The 17,832-nt window shown below is 40.3% G+C and overlaps 1 protein-coding gene across 1 annotated transcript in view; it reads left to right on the top strand.

Moving 5' to 3' along the window:
* ralgapa2 (Ral GTPase activating protein catalytic subunit alpha 2) overlaps positions 1-17,832 on the top strand; it is a 224,708-nt gene that overhangs the window by 34,616 nt on the left and 172,260 nt on the right. The window contains 2 exon segments of the mRNA XM_080414999.1: positions 6,223-6,333; positions 9,371-9,420. Coding sequence (XP_080271125.1) covers positions 6,223-6,333; positions 9,371-9,420 — 161 coding nt within the window.

Below are 17,832 nucleotides of genomic sequence, written 5' to 3' on the forward strand. Positions count from 1 at the left end.
CTTTGGGCTATTAAAAAATAGCAGATCTACAAGCTCATAGTAGCTCATGAGCTTGTATATCTGCTGTTTTTGAAATATCGTGAAAATTTGTGCAAATCTTTGAATATATATATTCTTTTTTTTAAAGCGAACATTTGTAACTCAAATCTTTGCTGCTGGGGGATCCTACAAATGTCAAGGACCCCCAAAATGATATGTATTTGGCCGCGGACCCCATCTCAAAATATTTTGTTCCAGGGACCCCCAGAAGCACAGATTTGAGTTAAAAATGTTCGCTTTAAAATATATATATTCAAAGATTTGCAAAATTTTTCACGATCTTTCAAAAATAGCAGATCTACAAGCTCATAGCGCGGCAGATCTGCTATTTTTGAATAGCCAAAGAAACCTAAAAAGTTAAAGTTAACAATCGAGGCAATTGACTTGAGCTGTGCCCGTACCTATTCCAAAAAACGGGAGTCCTTTCCCACACAGCTTTTGAATCTGCATGGTACAACTATAAAGTCTGTAGAGCTCCCTCCGGATCAATGCTCTAATGCAGCGTTTCCCAAACACCCAAAAGAGAAATTAGACATGTGCCCGGGACCCAAACTAGTGAAAATAGCAGATCTACAAGCTCACAACTCGCTACTTCGCGCCCCGCCGTGAGCTTGTAGATCTGCTAACAGTGCTCTAATGTATCTATTATGAGCAGGTGGCACAGAGAAAAGCAACAGAGTTAAAATGATGTATATCGGTTATTATTATTGGACAGCATCCTTCTGTAATAAAGAGGATAGTGTAGAGCGAGTATCATGACGAGGCTATTGTAATAGAGAAGGTTTTCCCTGACTATCAGTGTAAGAGAGTTTTGCTATTTATTATAACTTTCTCTAAAAGAGACTTATCATTCATGCTCACCATCAACTGTTTTGTTTTGCAGCTTGAAGCAGTTGGCCTATTATATTCACACAACTCTAACCCTATCTGTTGAAGATCTTCTTTACATGTAAACACCGTTTGTTGATGTGTGATATGGGTTAATGGCACATACCGGTATCTGTAAACCCTCTAAATCCACTGCATGCATAAAACAAGAAGTGCTGAAAACTAGGGCTGTAACTATCAAGTAAAGTAATCCATTTGAAAACAAAATAGTGATAAGAACTGATCTATAAGCTCACAAGCTTGTGAACTAGTAAGATGGCATGATACCATTGTACAACAAAGTATAAAATAGGGCTTAAGTGCATTATCGATTATAGAATATCTATTCGAATTTTTCACGTTGATTCACTGATATAAAAAGAAAACACGCTTATAGATTATTTAGTTAATCGAAAATGTAATCAATATAATAATTGCTACGAAAATAAATTAATAATTGTTTGTTACTACCCTGGTGTGCAGATAAATCAATGGCAGTCCTGACAGTAATTTCCAAAACATCTAGTCTGTGTTGGATGGACAGTGTTTACCATCCGACATTGATATCCTAAAAATAGTTGCAGTGTCTCTCCCCTGGGCTGGAGCCTCTTTGCATTTTCACTGTTCTGTGTGTTTTTCCATGCGGAGCTCCTGTCAGCTTTGACATGATTAGCCTACATTTCTCTTTTTTTAAGTAAACATCCTCCACTGTCTAAATCACAAGAGGCTTTCAGCATTAAGGATTTTTTTCTTGCTAAGCCCGTTTGGTTATTCTGTTGGGTCTGTGATGCCATTCTGGTACCGTTGACCTGGACAACACATCAGTAGAGCTCAACTGATCCCAATTTTGGAGAGCCCCCTAGAACACGTTTACCAATGTTTTGACCAATATTTTCAAGAAGTCAAAAAGTGCAACATTTTTTAATCAATTTTGAAAAAAAACAAAAAAAAAATCATTGTAATCAAAGTTTCTGTTTGAGAAGATTCAGCAAACAAATAAATACAAATTAAGACATAACTTTTTGATACATAAATGTTTTTTTATAAAGTATATTAAACTTCAATATATGAAAAGAACATTTTACTTGAACTACTTGAACCTCAGCATCCCTATTCTGGGGTGAATATTCGCCAAATATAGCCAATCCTATTTTCTTTGCTAATTTTTTGGCAAAGAGATTTGGTGTAGAGGGAAAAAGAGCACACCAAGAATAGAGCCAACTTGGGTCTAGTATAATTATAACATTTTATATACAATTACACAATTTACCGAGTGCCGCGCTATGAGCTTGTAGATCTGCTATTTTTCATGAAAAGTTGTGCAAATATTTTCTTTTTTTTTTCTACGGACATTTGTAACTCAAATCTTTGCTGGGGGTTCCTGGAACTAAATATTTTACAAATATTCGCTTAAAAAAATATATAATCCAATATTTTGCCACAAATGTTCACGTTTTTTCAAAAATAGCAGATCTACAAGCTCATTACATTACATTACATTACATTACAGTCATTTAGCAGACGCTTTTATCCAAAGCGACTTACAATAAGTGTATTCAACATAGGTAGGGAACGAAAACTACTAATAACCAGAAGTCTTTAGTGCATTTTCTGCAAAAACAAGCAACCAAGAGTATACCGAGCGCTAAGGTAAAAGTGCAATATATCAGCTACCTATTTCCTTAAACAGATGAGACAAAATAGCTAAGTCAAATGAGCATGAGCTAAAACAATTCAGTGTATCGACTAAACAAGATCCAATAAACAATACAACAATAGAAAACAAGCGTTCGTACAACTAGTTAACAACAAGTAGGTCAGGCAGAGAGGAAGGGTAGTGTTTCCTGAAGAGGTGGGTTTTCAACCTGCGGCGAAATATGGGCAGTGACTCTGCTGTCCTAACATCAGTGGGAAGTTCATGTTAGGACAGCAGAGTCACTGCCCATATTTCGCCGCAGGTTGAAAACCCACCTCTTCAGCGCGGCACTCGATACGAGCTTGTATATATGCTATTTTTGAATAGCCAAAGAAATCTAAAAATGACACACAGATGCGTTCCCGGTCTTAATGGGTTAAGTTGGCTTGTATTAGCACATACATTCCATAGGGCTGGACCTCACATGGACAAATGACATCATCAACTTGCGACGGGAGTGATCCCTATTGAGTGAAAGATGTACTATTTCTAAAATAAATTAAATATTGACTGTTTTTAATTTCTAATTTTAGTTATAGAGGGCAATTATAATGTATTAAGGCACATACGGCTTATTAGCCAGGGATCCTTTTAACCATCTCCTCTGCCTTCCTTTTAAATTGTGTTTTGGTCCATAAATATCATAACACTTTGATGCTTCAAAGCATACTTTACATGAATGTAAAAAAATCTTCGTCAGGGTCCAGGGAGGATGCAGGTCTGGCAGTTTATTTTAAGCCTTTATCGTTGGGTCTCTGTACAACTGACCTGACCTGACCTGACCTGATTATCAAGCACATGTACAGTGTCTACTGCTAATACATTAAAGATGTCAAAAAATTATAATAATTCCTCTAAAAGTAAAGTATCCATGGGTTCAAACCAATAGGAGATTAACTACTTATTTCAACATAAACATGTCTTATTGTCATATTTTCTCTCTCTCTCTGGGCTGTGGTTGGTGCCACAGCCAAGAACGCCTTGTCTAAGAACGCCTTGTCTCTCAGAGCAAGATCAAGTGAATGATACGTAGTTATGTTATTTGATAGCCTTATTTTTCTACATACTATGGTTAGGTCATATTCATAGTGGTTTAAATAAACAATTTGATAGTATTTTTTGATAGTATAGTTACTTACTTACTTTGCTGAGCAAGTGTTTTGTGTGAACGGAATTAAGTATATTTTGATTTGATATATTTTTTTGACTTGTAACAGACTATTTCTACAATAGGGTATTGATACTTTTAAATATAAAATGTGAGTATTTCTTCCATCACTGCCTGAATGCACGGCATGACAGACAGAAGTCATGCAACATCACTTTCATTGATTGAAAATGAAATGTGGGTCACAGCTGACATGATGTGGTAATGTTGATGGCAGAGAGTTCACAAACCAACGTGGCCACAGAGTTGGTGATTTGCTCTCCAAGCCATCTAAAATATATATATTTATAATATATATAATATATTTCAGATTTTGTCAGTAGATGGTTTGACTTGCCTATCATGTCCCGTTTCAAGGAAAAGATCATTGCTGTTCCATTTTTCTCACAGCACAGTTCAGCTTGGCCCAGGTTTTTATTTGCATCAATCATTGAATACAACCAGCCTATACTTGGGAAAGGAACTTAACTCATTCAGTGCCTGACTTATTTCTGGCAGTTTGGCTCTGAGTGCCAGAGCCAAAATTCATTGTAAAAAAAAAGTGCTTAGGAGCCGAGATAGCCTTTTTCAGTAAGAAGTTAAACAAGAAGTGAATGGAGTAGAACATTTTCAAATCATCATATCTTGGGTTCTGAATTTTCTTTAAAAATAAATAAATAATAATAATCTTAGACGTCCAGTGGCACAGGGCTTATGATACAACGGACGTCTTAGACGTCCAGTGGCACTGAATGAGTTAACTCTTTGACTGCCAGAGTGATAGTGTAATAGTGTGCCACTGCTGCCAGCGAAAAGAGCGATTTTACTGTATTTTAGCCTCTCAGACACAAAACACAGAATATTTTGTTGTCGTTGGATAAGATTTTGTCCACAATTCCATGCTGTATTGATGTTGGTACCATAGGAGAGATAACGGGCCAACGTTCATCAAAATAACAATTCGTCTACATTCTCTAATTGTGTAGACTTCTTGTAAATTAAGTAATGCAATGTTTAACAATAATTTAACAGTAATTTGAGAGTGTAAAATGATGGTTTCATTTTACTCTCCCAAGAGTTAAAGATCTTTAAGGGTCCATTTGGGTACCAACTCTCCCATCATTTAGCTGGGGACCACCTGCAACCCCCTCAAGGACCACTGGTGGTCCCCGGACCACTGGCTGAGTAACCACTGGTTTCATGCCATACATAGTGTGACTACCAGAGAAGCTTGTAAGAGTTTAATCGCCTCTCTGCTGACTCGACCTTCTGCCGGGAGGCTCCTCTTGTGACACAGCATGCCAGCGTTTCCGTTTGTGTGACTTTATGCAACAGGATCATGCTAATACGATGCCTTCCTGACAGCAGAGTTCACATCACTGCCACCGGAGCACACCTGCAGGTAGTGAGATACAGTAGCTTCTGTTGGCCGACCGGTGGGGGTTCCTCACTGGCAGGTGATCCAGTATAGGATACGACGGCAGTGACGACATAGAAATGTGTGTGGGGAGGAATTAATTGACATAACGATAAAATTAGGGGAGAAAGAGGGGGTAAAAAATAATTGAAAAAGTCAATAAGATGTTCCTCATATTTAATCATCATCACCTTTTATTTAGACGCGGTAATACAGTTGAGGGGCAAGCCCTCATTTTCAGTGTAGCAGAGGTTACAATAATAGACAAAAAAAAAAAATCTAAATTCATTACAGATTGACAAGGAATGTGAATCAATCAGAGTACAGTTACAAAATAAAACAACTTAAACGGTACATAAAACAGTCAACTAAAACAAAATGACTTGCAATCACGGTTAAAAGTATTAAGTACCATTGCTCTGAATTGACCAAAAATGGTGGCAAGGACTTTTGAAGCTCATTCCAGGAAGTTGGGCCGCTGACAGAGAAAGCTGCCTTTTGCCCAGCTCTGTATGAGCACCTTAAGCATTTAAAAAAATCACTGGAGCGGTCCGATAAGTGCTATCGTTCTGTTCCAGCATGGAACAAATGTAAGCAGGAGCATTCCAGCAATTGCTTTAAATAAAAACGAGTACCAGTGTTTATCCGGCCTCTCAGTCAGAGAGGATAAACCTGAGTCATAAAGTGCACAGTGGTGAGTGCCATAATTATCCAGGTAGACAGTGTTGAGGCTTTAAAAGTGATGGAGCAGCAATCCTATAAATAATGAGAGGAAAGTGGCCTCAATAATAGTTTTAATGTCTTTCTATGTCTCCATGGAATGTTGGAGAGCACCATTACGAGGAGTCACGGTACGATACGTATCCCAGAACAAGAGTCACGATACAATACCTGTATGCCAATGCAGGAGTCGCGATGCACAGTGATTCAACTAAGCTGTTCTAAATGACTTTGTTTGTGTTATGTCCCAATGAAGATGTCCCACGTTACTTTACGTGTATTTGCTTTCAACCTTGATTTGACTGATTTGTTGTTTCTTTTGTTTTTGAATTACAGATATCATTGAGAAGAGTGAACTGAAGGCGTTCTTCGAGAGCAACTGTTCTCAGATTTATTTTATCTTCTATGAAAATTTCATTACACTGGAAAGTAACTTAAAACAAAAAGGTGAGCATATTGATTTATATTTTTTAACCCATTAAAAGTCATTTTAGATTTTGTCACAAATGTTCAAAAATATTAGATTTATTTTATCTTCTATGAAATTGTCATTACATTGGAAAGTAACTTAAAACAAAAAGGTGAGCATATTGATTTTTGCAACATTGTTGCATATATATACCTGTAGAAGAATATAAGCTGCCCTGAGACCAGCATTGAGAAACTGCCCTGAGAGCAGCAAATGAATGTTGTTGTATGTATATCATTTAAGCTTCCCTCAGAGCAGCAAATTAATGTTGTGGTATGTATATCATTTAAGCTGCCCTGAGACCATCATTGACAAAACTGCCCTGAGCGCAGCAAATTAACATTGTTGCATATATATACCTGTAAAAGGCTATAAGCTGCCCTGAGACCAGCATTGAGAAAGTGCCCTGAGAGCAGCAAATTAACATTGTTGCATATATACCTGTAGAAGGCTATAAGCTGCCCTGAGACCATCATTGAGAAACTGCCCTCAGAGCAGCAAATTAATGTTGTTGTATGTATATAATTTAAGCTGCCCTGAGACCAGCATTGAGAAAGTGCCCTGAGAGCTGCAAATTAACATTGTTGCATATATATACCTGTAGAAGGCTTTAAGCTGGCCTTAGACCAGCATTGAGAAACTGCCCTCAGAGCAGCACATTAATGTTGTGGTATGTATATCACTTAAGCTGCCCTGAGACCAGCATTGAGAAACTGCCATGAGAGCAGCAAATTAATGTTGTTGTATGTATATCATTTAAGCTGCCCTGAGACCAGCATTGACAAAACTGCCCTGAGAGCAGCACATTAACATTGTTGCATATATATATACCTGTAAAAGGCTATAAGCTGCCCTGAGACCAGCATTGAGAAACTGCCCTCAGAGCAGCAAATTAATGTTGTGCTATGTATATCATTTAAGCTGCCCTGAGACCAGCATTGAGAAACTGACCTCAGAGCAGCAAATTAATGTTGTTGTATGTATATCATTTAAGCTGCCCTGAGACCAGCATTAAGAAACTGCCCTGACAGCAGCAAATGAATTGTGTTGCATATATACCTGTAGAAGGCTATAAGCTGCCCTTAGACCAGCATTGAGAAACTGCCCTCTGCTATTTTTGAACATTTGTGGAAAATTCTTGAAAGTGTGAGAACTACTGATTTTAGAAGGCATTTGTAGAACTGGCCTCGGGTCTAAAGTGAAATCAGGGCCTGTGTACGCTAACAGCATGTCCCAGTAATCAGAAAAGCTGAAGCAACTGTACATTTACACCTACAGTAGCACCTACCCTCTCACCATAGCCTCTGCAGGCCAATACATGAACCCAGCGTGAACTCAGATGATATGACAGCCCACAGGAAAACCATTTGAGCCCACGACCAAAAAACTGTTAGTGATTTGAGAAGCCAGAGAGAAAGTGAAAGTCCCCAGAGGTTAGGCACTTCATTATCAAACAACTTCCACCTCCACGCGGGCGCCACACGCACGCTCACTGTGGGGAGTAATTTGCATTTATACAGTAGGATCACCTGGTTTAATTTAATTGAAGTGGACTGCTGCAATATTGAACTATACAGTAATTATGATCCATATGGAATTACAGCTCGGCTCTTGACCAACACCATTCCCGCCATCCAGGGGACATTAAAATATATATTTGGGACTAAAATGAATCTCGGGACAAAGTGGATTTTTTTTTAGCGTATCACTTTCACTTTATGAACGGTGGGCAAACTAGTGGCACGAGACCACTGTAGGGAAAATATTTTTATATGTGTTTATAGAATGCTAACACTGCTGATCATCCTCCTCCTCCTCAGGTAGAACTTAGTTGCAAACATGTAGTGATATTTGAAGAGAGGATAAACACAGCAGAAAGAGATGGAGAGCAGACATACTGTCAAAATGCATCCAACCCTGGACAAAATACGGATATTCTCCAAGCTCTGGCGGAGATGAATTAATTACAAATTACAAACCTTGCCGTTTCTTTTCCATTCATCGACACCTCAACAAAACGTTGTCCTGTCTGTGCTCCACAGAGTAGTTAATGTTTATATGATGTTGATTGTGGTATTAAAGATAACGATAATAATGTTAAACGGAACAAATTCTAATCATTTTGGGTACTTTTTACATTCGCTGTGGGACAGTTAGAAATCTTATTTTTGGGCATGGTCCTGGTACAGTGGGGGGAAAAAAAAGTTAAGTCTGGACTCCTGGATTAACCAATTAAAATCAGGAAAGTCATTTTACATTTTAGCGTTGTATATTCAAAAATATCAGATGTACAAGCTCGCAGCGCGTCACTTCGTGCTGCGCTGCGAGCTTGTAGATCTGTTATTTTTTTTAAATCTTGAAAGTGTTAACACAAATGAAAAAGTTTGAGATCTTGGGATTTTGAAGGCATTTGTAGAATCGGCCTCAGGTCAGGGTTAATGGGTAGCCTCATAAAAACTAAATGTGTTATGGTTTTATAACTGTTAGTTATTGCTTTCCCCAAACCCCAAATCGGAGATCACCCTCCCTCCCTCCCTCCCATGTTTTGTGAAAGTTCTCTGTGGCGTTGGGACACTTGCTCCAAAATGTTTCCGAGTTCAGACTTCAGGAGAATTACTGAAGCAATAACGACAACCACCCAACCATCCCCCACCCAACCTTCCCCCACCCATCCCCCACCCAGCTCCACCTGTTGTGAGGCCAATTAGAAGCAATGCAGGGGCTCTGTATTAATGAGTGCTATATTAATACTCACACTCTCAATAATTAACTTGCCCTCTCTCTCTCTCTCTGTTCTCTCGCAATACAACATGTCACTCAATCCTGATGACAGAAGTGAGGGCAAAGTGTTTTTTTCCCCCTGCCTAATCGCAATTAATCACAATACATTAATATCGATTTATTTGCCCAGCCCTAATTTCAGTACAGCAAGTCTCCCAGTATTACACTGTCAAATCAGGAGTGTTCATTTAACTGGAGTCAGTGTACCTTAATGCTGTCCTTCTGTCCTTCCAGGGAACAAATCTCAGAGGGAGGAGCTGGACTCCATCCTCTTTATTTTTGAAGTAAGTACCTTCATCTTCCTCTTCACGCTGTCGCTGTGGGACAGAAACCTTGTTTCACCATATTATAATTTCAACTTTTTATGTATTTTTTCCCCCCACCATAAATCAATGCCCTATTGCAGTTATTTGTATATCTGCTATTTTTGAATAGCCAACGTATACAATATGGATAAAGGGGTGAACATTTTTATGTATATTAACATCTTTCGCTAGGGACCCCCTGGAGTCTCCTGAAGGACCACTGGTGGTCCCCGGAAACACTGGTTGAGAACCACTGCCCTATTTTATACTGCATCGCATGACAGTGTGGCACAAAAATAGCCGATCTACAAACTCACAATGCGTATAGAAGCAGGGGGGAGGGGGTAGTTTTTTGAGGTTGGGCGGCTTGCCGTACGAGAGGATAAACATTGTGGATTGTTTTGCAGCCTGGCAGAGAGGTGATGATGTCATTTCCTCTTTTACATCCCCGGTGTGTGTGTTGAGGTGGATATGTAAAGCAGGAGAGATCTGTGTGTCAGTGGTGGAAAGTAACTAAGTACATGTACTCAAGTACTGTACTTAAGTACAATTTTGAGGTATTTTTTACTTTACTGGAGTATTTCCAATTTTCTATACTTTTACTTCTACTCCACTACATCTCGGAGGCAAATATTGTACTTTTACATAACATGCATTAACCACTTCAGCCCTATATACATTTCGGCCATTTGAAAATAGCCGATCTACAAGCTCACAATGCGTCACGATGCGACGCATTGTGAGCTTGTAGATCTGCTATTTTCAAAAGAATTTTATACATTTTATACATTTGAAAACTTGTGAAATGGGACATTCCGCATAATTAGTACTTTCTACTTTTGGTACTTTTAAGTACATTTTGATACCAATACTTTTGTACTTTTACTCAAGTAAATTTTTAATTCCGGACTTTTACTCGTAACAGAGTATTTCTACATTGCAGTATTGATACTTTTACTTAAAAAAATGTTAGTACTTTTTCCACCACTGCTCTTTTTTTTTACATCCAAGTTGTGTGTTGAGGTGGATATGTAAAGCAGGTGTGTGTGCGTGCGTGCGTGCGCAGGCTTGTGTGTGTGCATATATATACGTGCGTGTGTGTGTCCCGCATGGTTGCGTCTCCTCCTCCTGCTCCTGGTTTATAGTCTCCTGGAGGTTAAAGTCCTCCCACCTTGTTTTCCCACCTGACTTGTCAGAGCGGAGCGGCTCCAGTTTCCAGTACAAACAGCCAGGCTCTCCAGTTACATTTGCTCAGGGCGGAGCCGCCAGGACCACGTTTGTGTACGTTTGTCCCTCTTCCTGCAGCCAGAGCTTGTAGATCTGCTATTTTTGAAAAAATCTTGAAAATGTGTGCAGATCTTTGAATATATATATTTTTTAAAGCAAACATTTTTAACTAAATCTTTGCTTCTGGGGGTCCCTGGAACAACATATTTTGAGATGGGGGTCCGGACCAAATACATATAATTTTGGGTGGGCTTTGGCATGAAAAGGTTTGAGAACTACTGATTATAGCAACATAATAAATAAAAAAAACTGTTGGGATTTAGAAGACATTTGTAGAATCCCCCAGAAGCAAAGATTTGAGTTGCAAATGTTTGCTTTAAAAAAAAAAGTATAAATATTCAAAGATTTGCAAAAAATTTCATGAAACTTTAAATAAATAGCAGATCTACAAGCTCGTAGCGCGTATGAGCTTGTAGATCTGCTATTTTTGAATAGCCAAAGAAATCTAAAAATGACACAGATTCAGTGTGAATGTGAGGGGGGTCGCTCCTCACCTCAACAGAGGGTCATCCACAGGAAGACGATCCCTAGGTGTGGATGACGACCCGTAGACTGTCAGCCCTGACACCCATGGATATATTATTACAGTATGAGTGAGGCCAGACTCCCCTGTGCCGTGTTCAGTGCTATTATCAGCTTTATTATGCTACATTCCTAAGAGTGTGTGTGTGTGTGTGTGTGTGTGTGTGTGTGAGAGAGTGTGTCTCCAACGCAGCCTGCAGCCCAGGCTGGGTTCTCATCTGATCCAGTTACAGCTGTTTATGTTTTGTGTTTGGAGGGGCATTGTGTGTGTGTTTTATGGTTGGTGGCAGGTGCGTTGTACAGAGTGTGTTTGTGTGTGTTTGGTTGGGTGTGTGTGTGTGTGTGTGTGGGGGGGGGGTGTGTGTGTGTGAGTGTGTGTGTTTGTGTGTGTTTGGATGGAGCATTTGTGCAGCAGCCTATGTGTGCACATATAATGAGTGACAGTGCTTCAGTACAGAGCACAGTTTTTGTACCTGATGTTTTCATGGTCTCTTTGTTAAACACTTAAAGATAAATACTTAATCGTACAATGATCAATGAACAGCAAAAATGGCTGATCGCGCTATTCTTTTCTTTTACTAAATTCACTACTATTTTTCACAATATGCCCAACATAGGGATGCCAGGGTTAAAGGTGGTGTGTGTGTGTGTGTGTGTGTGTGTGTGTGTGTGTGTGTGTGTGTGTGTGTGTGTGTGTGTGTGTGTGTGTGTGTGTGTGTGTGTGTGTGTGTGTGTGTGTGTGTGTGTGTGTGTGTGTGTGTGTGTGTGTGTGCGTGCGTGCGTGCACTCTTAACTGCTGGAAGGATTAATTTTTAATCTTCAGGGTGGTAAATGTTTGTTTGAAAACACTAGTTATGGTGGTGATTCATGTTTTAGTTGGTCTGACGTCAGTGTTTCCCTGTCTGTCCACAGGTGAATAAAGCTGTTTTTCTCTGCAACTTCCTCAATCCCACTTTGCTATGAAAGTCTTTCTGAGCTCCCACACTGCCGAGATTATACACATATAAATAACATAAGAACAACAAAGAAGAATCAGGTGCACCAATGCTGAAAGCAGTCTTTCCCACTTCTGAACTGAGAAAAGGAACCAGAAGGACCAGCCAATTGCTAGAGCGGTTTCTCATCCATCTATTCATCCATTGATTGATTGAATACTTTATTAGCCGTTTTCTAAAAGTACAGAGGTACCAGTTATACAATAATGCTAAAAGGATAACACAAAAAGCCCTGAGGGTCCAATGCTATACAAGAAATCATCGATACTAGGAGCAGTAGAAGTATATTTACAGAAAAACAGTGGGGGGGTAATTTCTTTTGGCAAGCTAGAACAATGGTTCTCAACCTGTGGGTCGGGACCCCCAGGCGGGTCCCCACATAATTTCGGGGGCGTCCCCAGATGGCAGTGAAGTGACAATTTAAGGACTTAGACCCTTTTAATACCTGAAAAGAGACCATTCCTACATCAAAAGTAATCAACAAACTATACTATAAAAACTGGTCAAACATTGGCCAATTTGTCAAATAATATAAGACAGAGGCAACATTTTTGAAAATAGCCGATCTACAAGCTCTGAGCTTGTAGATCGGCTATTTTCACAGTATTTATCTGTGGAACTGAGTCAAACTAAATGAAATGGCTCAACCCCAGTTCAAATATGATTATTTTGGGGAGTGCCCAGTTCAAATATGATATTTTTGGGGAGTCCCCAGTTAAAATATGATTATTTTGGGGAGTCCCCAGTTCAAATATGATTATTTTGGGGGGTTGTGGCCTGAAAAGGTTGAGAACCACTGAGCTAGAAGACTTGTCTAGGTTCAGTTGCGGTCTGTCAGTCTGTCCGTCCGTCCATCCATCCGTCCACCCATACGTCTGACCTGTAAATACAGCCTGGATTCACTCATCTCCTCCATATTTATGGGGTTATCCTTGGAAAAAAAGAAGAACTAATATTGAAAGCAGCTTAACCCTTTGCATGTCCCCTTTTAGCCCCGCGTCTGCGGCGCCGCGTGTCCTTTTTTCCAGCGAGGAGATAAGCTCGGTTTGAGTGGCGTGTCCTGGACAGATACAGGATAGCGCTTTGATCCTCCGCTCTGCTTACATTGTACGGATTGTCTTTTCTCTTTTACTTATGAGATCAGACATGTTGGATCACGTGTGGTGGTGAATTTAATATCCACACGTACTGTAGGCAGTGGTAGAAGAAGTACTCGGATATTTTATATTTTAAAAGTAGCAATACCACTATATAAAAATGCTCTGTTACAAGTAAAAGGCCTGTGTTCAAAATGTTACTTGAGTAAAAGTACAAAAGTCTTGTCATCAAAATATGCTTATTACCAAAAGTAAAAGAACTAAAATGTTTGAAAATAGCAGATCTACAAGTTCACAACGCGCCGCGATGCGACACGTTTTGAACTTGTAGATCTGCTATTTTCAAATAGCCTACAGTATATGTATAAAATGGGGCTGAAGTGGTTGATGTATGTTTTATAATGTTATAATTTATATCTGCAAAGTAACTAGTAACTAGAGTTTTCAAATAATTGTAGTGTAGTAAAAGTACAATATTTGCCTCTGAGATGTAGCGGGGTAGAAGTAAAAATATTGAAAATTGGAAATACTCCAGTTAAGTAAAAATACCTCAAAATTGTACTTAAAGGAGTAGTTCATGTAAAAAACATATGTTGCTATATATATATATATATATATATATATATATATATAGCTAAAATGTCAATTGTTTTCCCAGTTTTAATGGGTTCTGGACATGTTATAATAGGCGAACATTGGGCCTAAATGGCCCATCTTACAGCTCAGATCAGCTATTTTTCTCCAAAGAGATTTGAGGTATAGAGGGACAGAGCCGTGGTGAGGCATGCCGGTCAACTAAGTATAGAGGGTTTAAACTTGTGGTCCATGTTACAAACCGCTGGTGGTTTTGTCATGTGATCTTCAGTCCACCACCGTTTTTCAGACAGTCTGACTCCGTATAATTAGTTTAGTCACGGCAATCAACAAACCAAAAAATAAAAAGTACTAAGACATTTCCCGCGCTGTGTGTGTGTGTGTCTGTGTGTGTCTGTGTGTGTGCAAATTTCAGGCCGCAACCCCCCCAAAATAATCATATTTGAACTGGGGACCCTGACTTTGAATTGAAGGCATTACATTTAGTTTGACTCTGTTCCACAGATAAACATTGTGAAAATAGCCGAACTACAAGCTCACAACGCTGCGAGGCGTTTGTGAGCTTGTCGATCGGCCATTTTCTCACGTTTTTCTCTCAGGTTTTCTCACGTGACATTTGACACATTTTTGCCGCTTCAGATACTCTATATACACTTATACTCTATGTTGGTTTGTTTACTGTTGAGTGAGAAAACAATGTTGTACATTAAGCTAATCACCTGGGTACACCCCCAGTTTGGGAAACACTGGTGTACTAGATTCATTTCAGCACCTCCATGTTCTGTGACACACTTTTAATGCTGCATGACAGGCTTTTATTAAAGACCCCCCCCCCCCCCCTCATCCTGTAAGAATTCCCTCATCCCGCTCTGACTGTGTGTGTGTGTGTGTGTGTGTGTGTGTGTGTGTGTGTGTGTGTGTGTGTGTGTGTGTGTGTGTGTGTGTGTGTGTGTGTGTGTGTGTGTGTGTGTGTGTGTGTGTGTGTGTGTGTGTGTGTGTGTGTGTGTGTGTGTGTGTGTGTGTGTGTGTGTGTGTCCTGCTCTGTCCGCCACCAGCAGGATCTGTCCAGCATCTCCATCACTGGGATGGAATTACTGGGGGATTTGACCTCCTTTTTATGGGTCACACACTGTGGTGGGGGAACTCCCCTCCCTCCTGAGACCTGGTAGAATAGATAGAGTACCCCGGCCTCCTCCTCTATACCCCTCCACCACTATAATAATAACACACATCCATGCTGTAGTAGTGCTCCCTCCCTCCCAACCCCCACCACAGCCTGGCTGCCACCAGCATCCTTCCATCGCCTCCCAGTATCTCTTTGTGTCTGGTTCCCCACAGTCACCATAGAGACACCTGCTGTACTGTTGGTGTAGCACAGTGGTTCTCAAACTTTCTCATGCCGCGGACCCCCCTCCCCATCTCAAAATATTTTGTTCCAGGGACCCCCCCCCCCCCCCCCCGAAGCAAAGATATTTGTGTTAAAAAAATGTTGGTTTAACCCATTAAGACCTGAGGCCGATTCTACAAAATATGTCCTCTAAATCCTAACAGTTTTCTGAAAAACTTAGGTTTCCATGTCAGTGGTCCTCAAATTTTCATGTCAAGGACCCCCAAAATGATATGTATTTGGCCGCGGACCCCCATCAATTTTTTTTTTGAATAGCCAAAAGTATAAAATAATGCTTTTTTTTTTGCTCAAATCAAAAAATGACACAGATGCGTTCCAAGTCTCAAAGGGTTAACAATATATATACATTCAAAGATTTGCGCAAATGTTCACGATAAAAAAAGAAAAAAAGCAGATCTACAAACTCGCTGCGCTATGAGCTTGTAGATCTGCTATTTTTGAAAAGCCAAAGTGTACCATAATGGCTAGAGTGGTTAAAATGATTGTGACGCTAATTTAGTAACTCATTTAGCTGGGGACCCCCTGGTACCCCCCCCCCCCCCCCCCCCCCCCGGAAGAACCCACTTTGAGGACCAATGGTGTATAGCAGATCCTTGTGATGCTGCTGCTGCAGCAGCACTGGCACTGATGTGCACGTCTCTGTGCTACATTCTAAAAGGAGGCTGAGAGACGGGCACAAAGTCTTTGTTCTCCCATTCTGCATCCTTCAGACGCTTTATACGTGCACTATTCCTGTGCGTGCGTGCGTGCGTGCGTGCGTGCGTGAGAGTATTGTCACTGTCCCTGAATTGAGTTCATCCATGCTCTCTGAGCAAACCTGACCTGTAACAGTCGCACTGGTGCAGTGGTGGAAAGTAACTAAGTACATGTACTCAAGTACTGTACTTAAGCACAATTTTGAGGTACTTTTTTACTTTACTGGAGTATTTCCAATTTGCATTACTTTTACTTACTGCTCCACTACATCTCAGAGGCAAATATTGTACTTTTTTACTCTCACTACAATTATTTGAAAACTCAAGTTACTAGTTACTTTGTAGATTTTGATTATTATCACAAAACCACTTCAGCCCTTTGTATTTAAACTTTGGCAATTTGAAAATAGCCGATCTACAAGCTCGCAACATGTTGCAAAGCGACGTGTTGTGAGCTTGTAGATCTGCTATTTTCAAAGTAAAAAAATAAATAAAAATGGGACCTTCTGCATAATGAGTACTTTTACTTTTGGTATTTTAAGTACATTTTGATACCAATACAGTACTTTTACTCAAGTACGTTTTGAATTCCGGACTTTTACTTAACGGAGTATTTCTGCATTGCAGTATTGGTACTTTTACTTAAGTAAAACATTAGTATGTTTTCCACCAATGACACTGACCTAAATGCTCAGTGGACGAACCGCTTTCGCCTGTAGGTTTTGTGATCGATATCAGGGGGAAAGAAATGGTTGTTTCACTGGTTGCCTTGGCTTAAGCCTGTTTTACAACGGCGTCGTTTGCCTCAAAGAACTGAAATCTACAAGCTAACAACGCATTGCGTCAGTTTGTAGATCAATTCTTTGTGGCAAAGCAAATCGTGGCCTCTCTCAGCTAAAGCTCAATGAAAGTCACAATGTGTTAGTGTGTCAGTTATTTCTAGTGCGCATATAATCTGACATTCACTCAAGTCATTGCTTCATTTCACCAGGAAACAGACCTGTGGAACAAAAGAGGACATTTGCATGATCATCTTATCTGTGTCCTGCAGGGCCCAGACAGCAGTTTGTGCTGTCTGGCCCTGGACCAGCCATGCAGCCACGCAACTTGCTAAAGTACTAATAGTTTGAGATGGGGGTCCGTGACCAAATACATATCATTCTGGGGGTCCTTGACATGAAAAGGTTTGAGAACTACTGCTCTGGAGTACTGTGCATCTATAATACTGTACATACAGTACATACATTTGTTGAATCTATAGATTTATTGTTATTGACTTGAATAATATAAATAGGAGCCCGAGCTGGAGTAGAGTATAGGTGAGTCTCTCTACCAAGAGTTGACTGAAAGAAAAAAAACAAAAAACGACAACCTCAGTCACATGACAAGTCCCAGTCCCAGAGTCACATGACAAGAAGTCCCCAGCTCTAGTTAGTCAGGTGACCTTTACGACCTTCTGTGTGTTTACCACGGAGCTTGCCTTCAAACTCTGTGAGTTAACTCCTGTCCCCGTCGCCACAGAGGTTGTGTGACAGGTCACGTCTCTGCTCGACCCCCGTCCTCTTCCCTAGGCCCCCCCCCTCGCCCCCCCCGCCCCCCCATCTCTTTCCAGGATGTGACCTCGCCGTAACCTCGGTTGTCTGTCACCCTGTCGTCCTGACTCAGCGTTCTGCGGTTCCAGACCTCTCTGTCATCCTCACTGGAAACCCCCCTCCCCCCCTCCCGCTGTTTCCCAGGTGGTATACAGCAGTGGTTCTCAAACTTTTTCACACTCAGTGAATAAACTCGGTGAA

Source organism: Gymnoscopelus braueri (genome assembly GCF_963280865.1).
Source record: "Gymnoscopelus braueri genome assembly, chromosome: 19".
In the NCBI taxonomy this organism is placed as follows: domain Eukaryota; kingdom Metazoa; phylum Chordata; class Actinopteri; order Myctophiformes; family Myctophidae; genus Gymnoscopelus; species Gymnoscopelus braueri.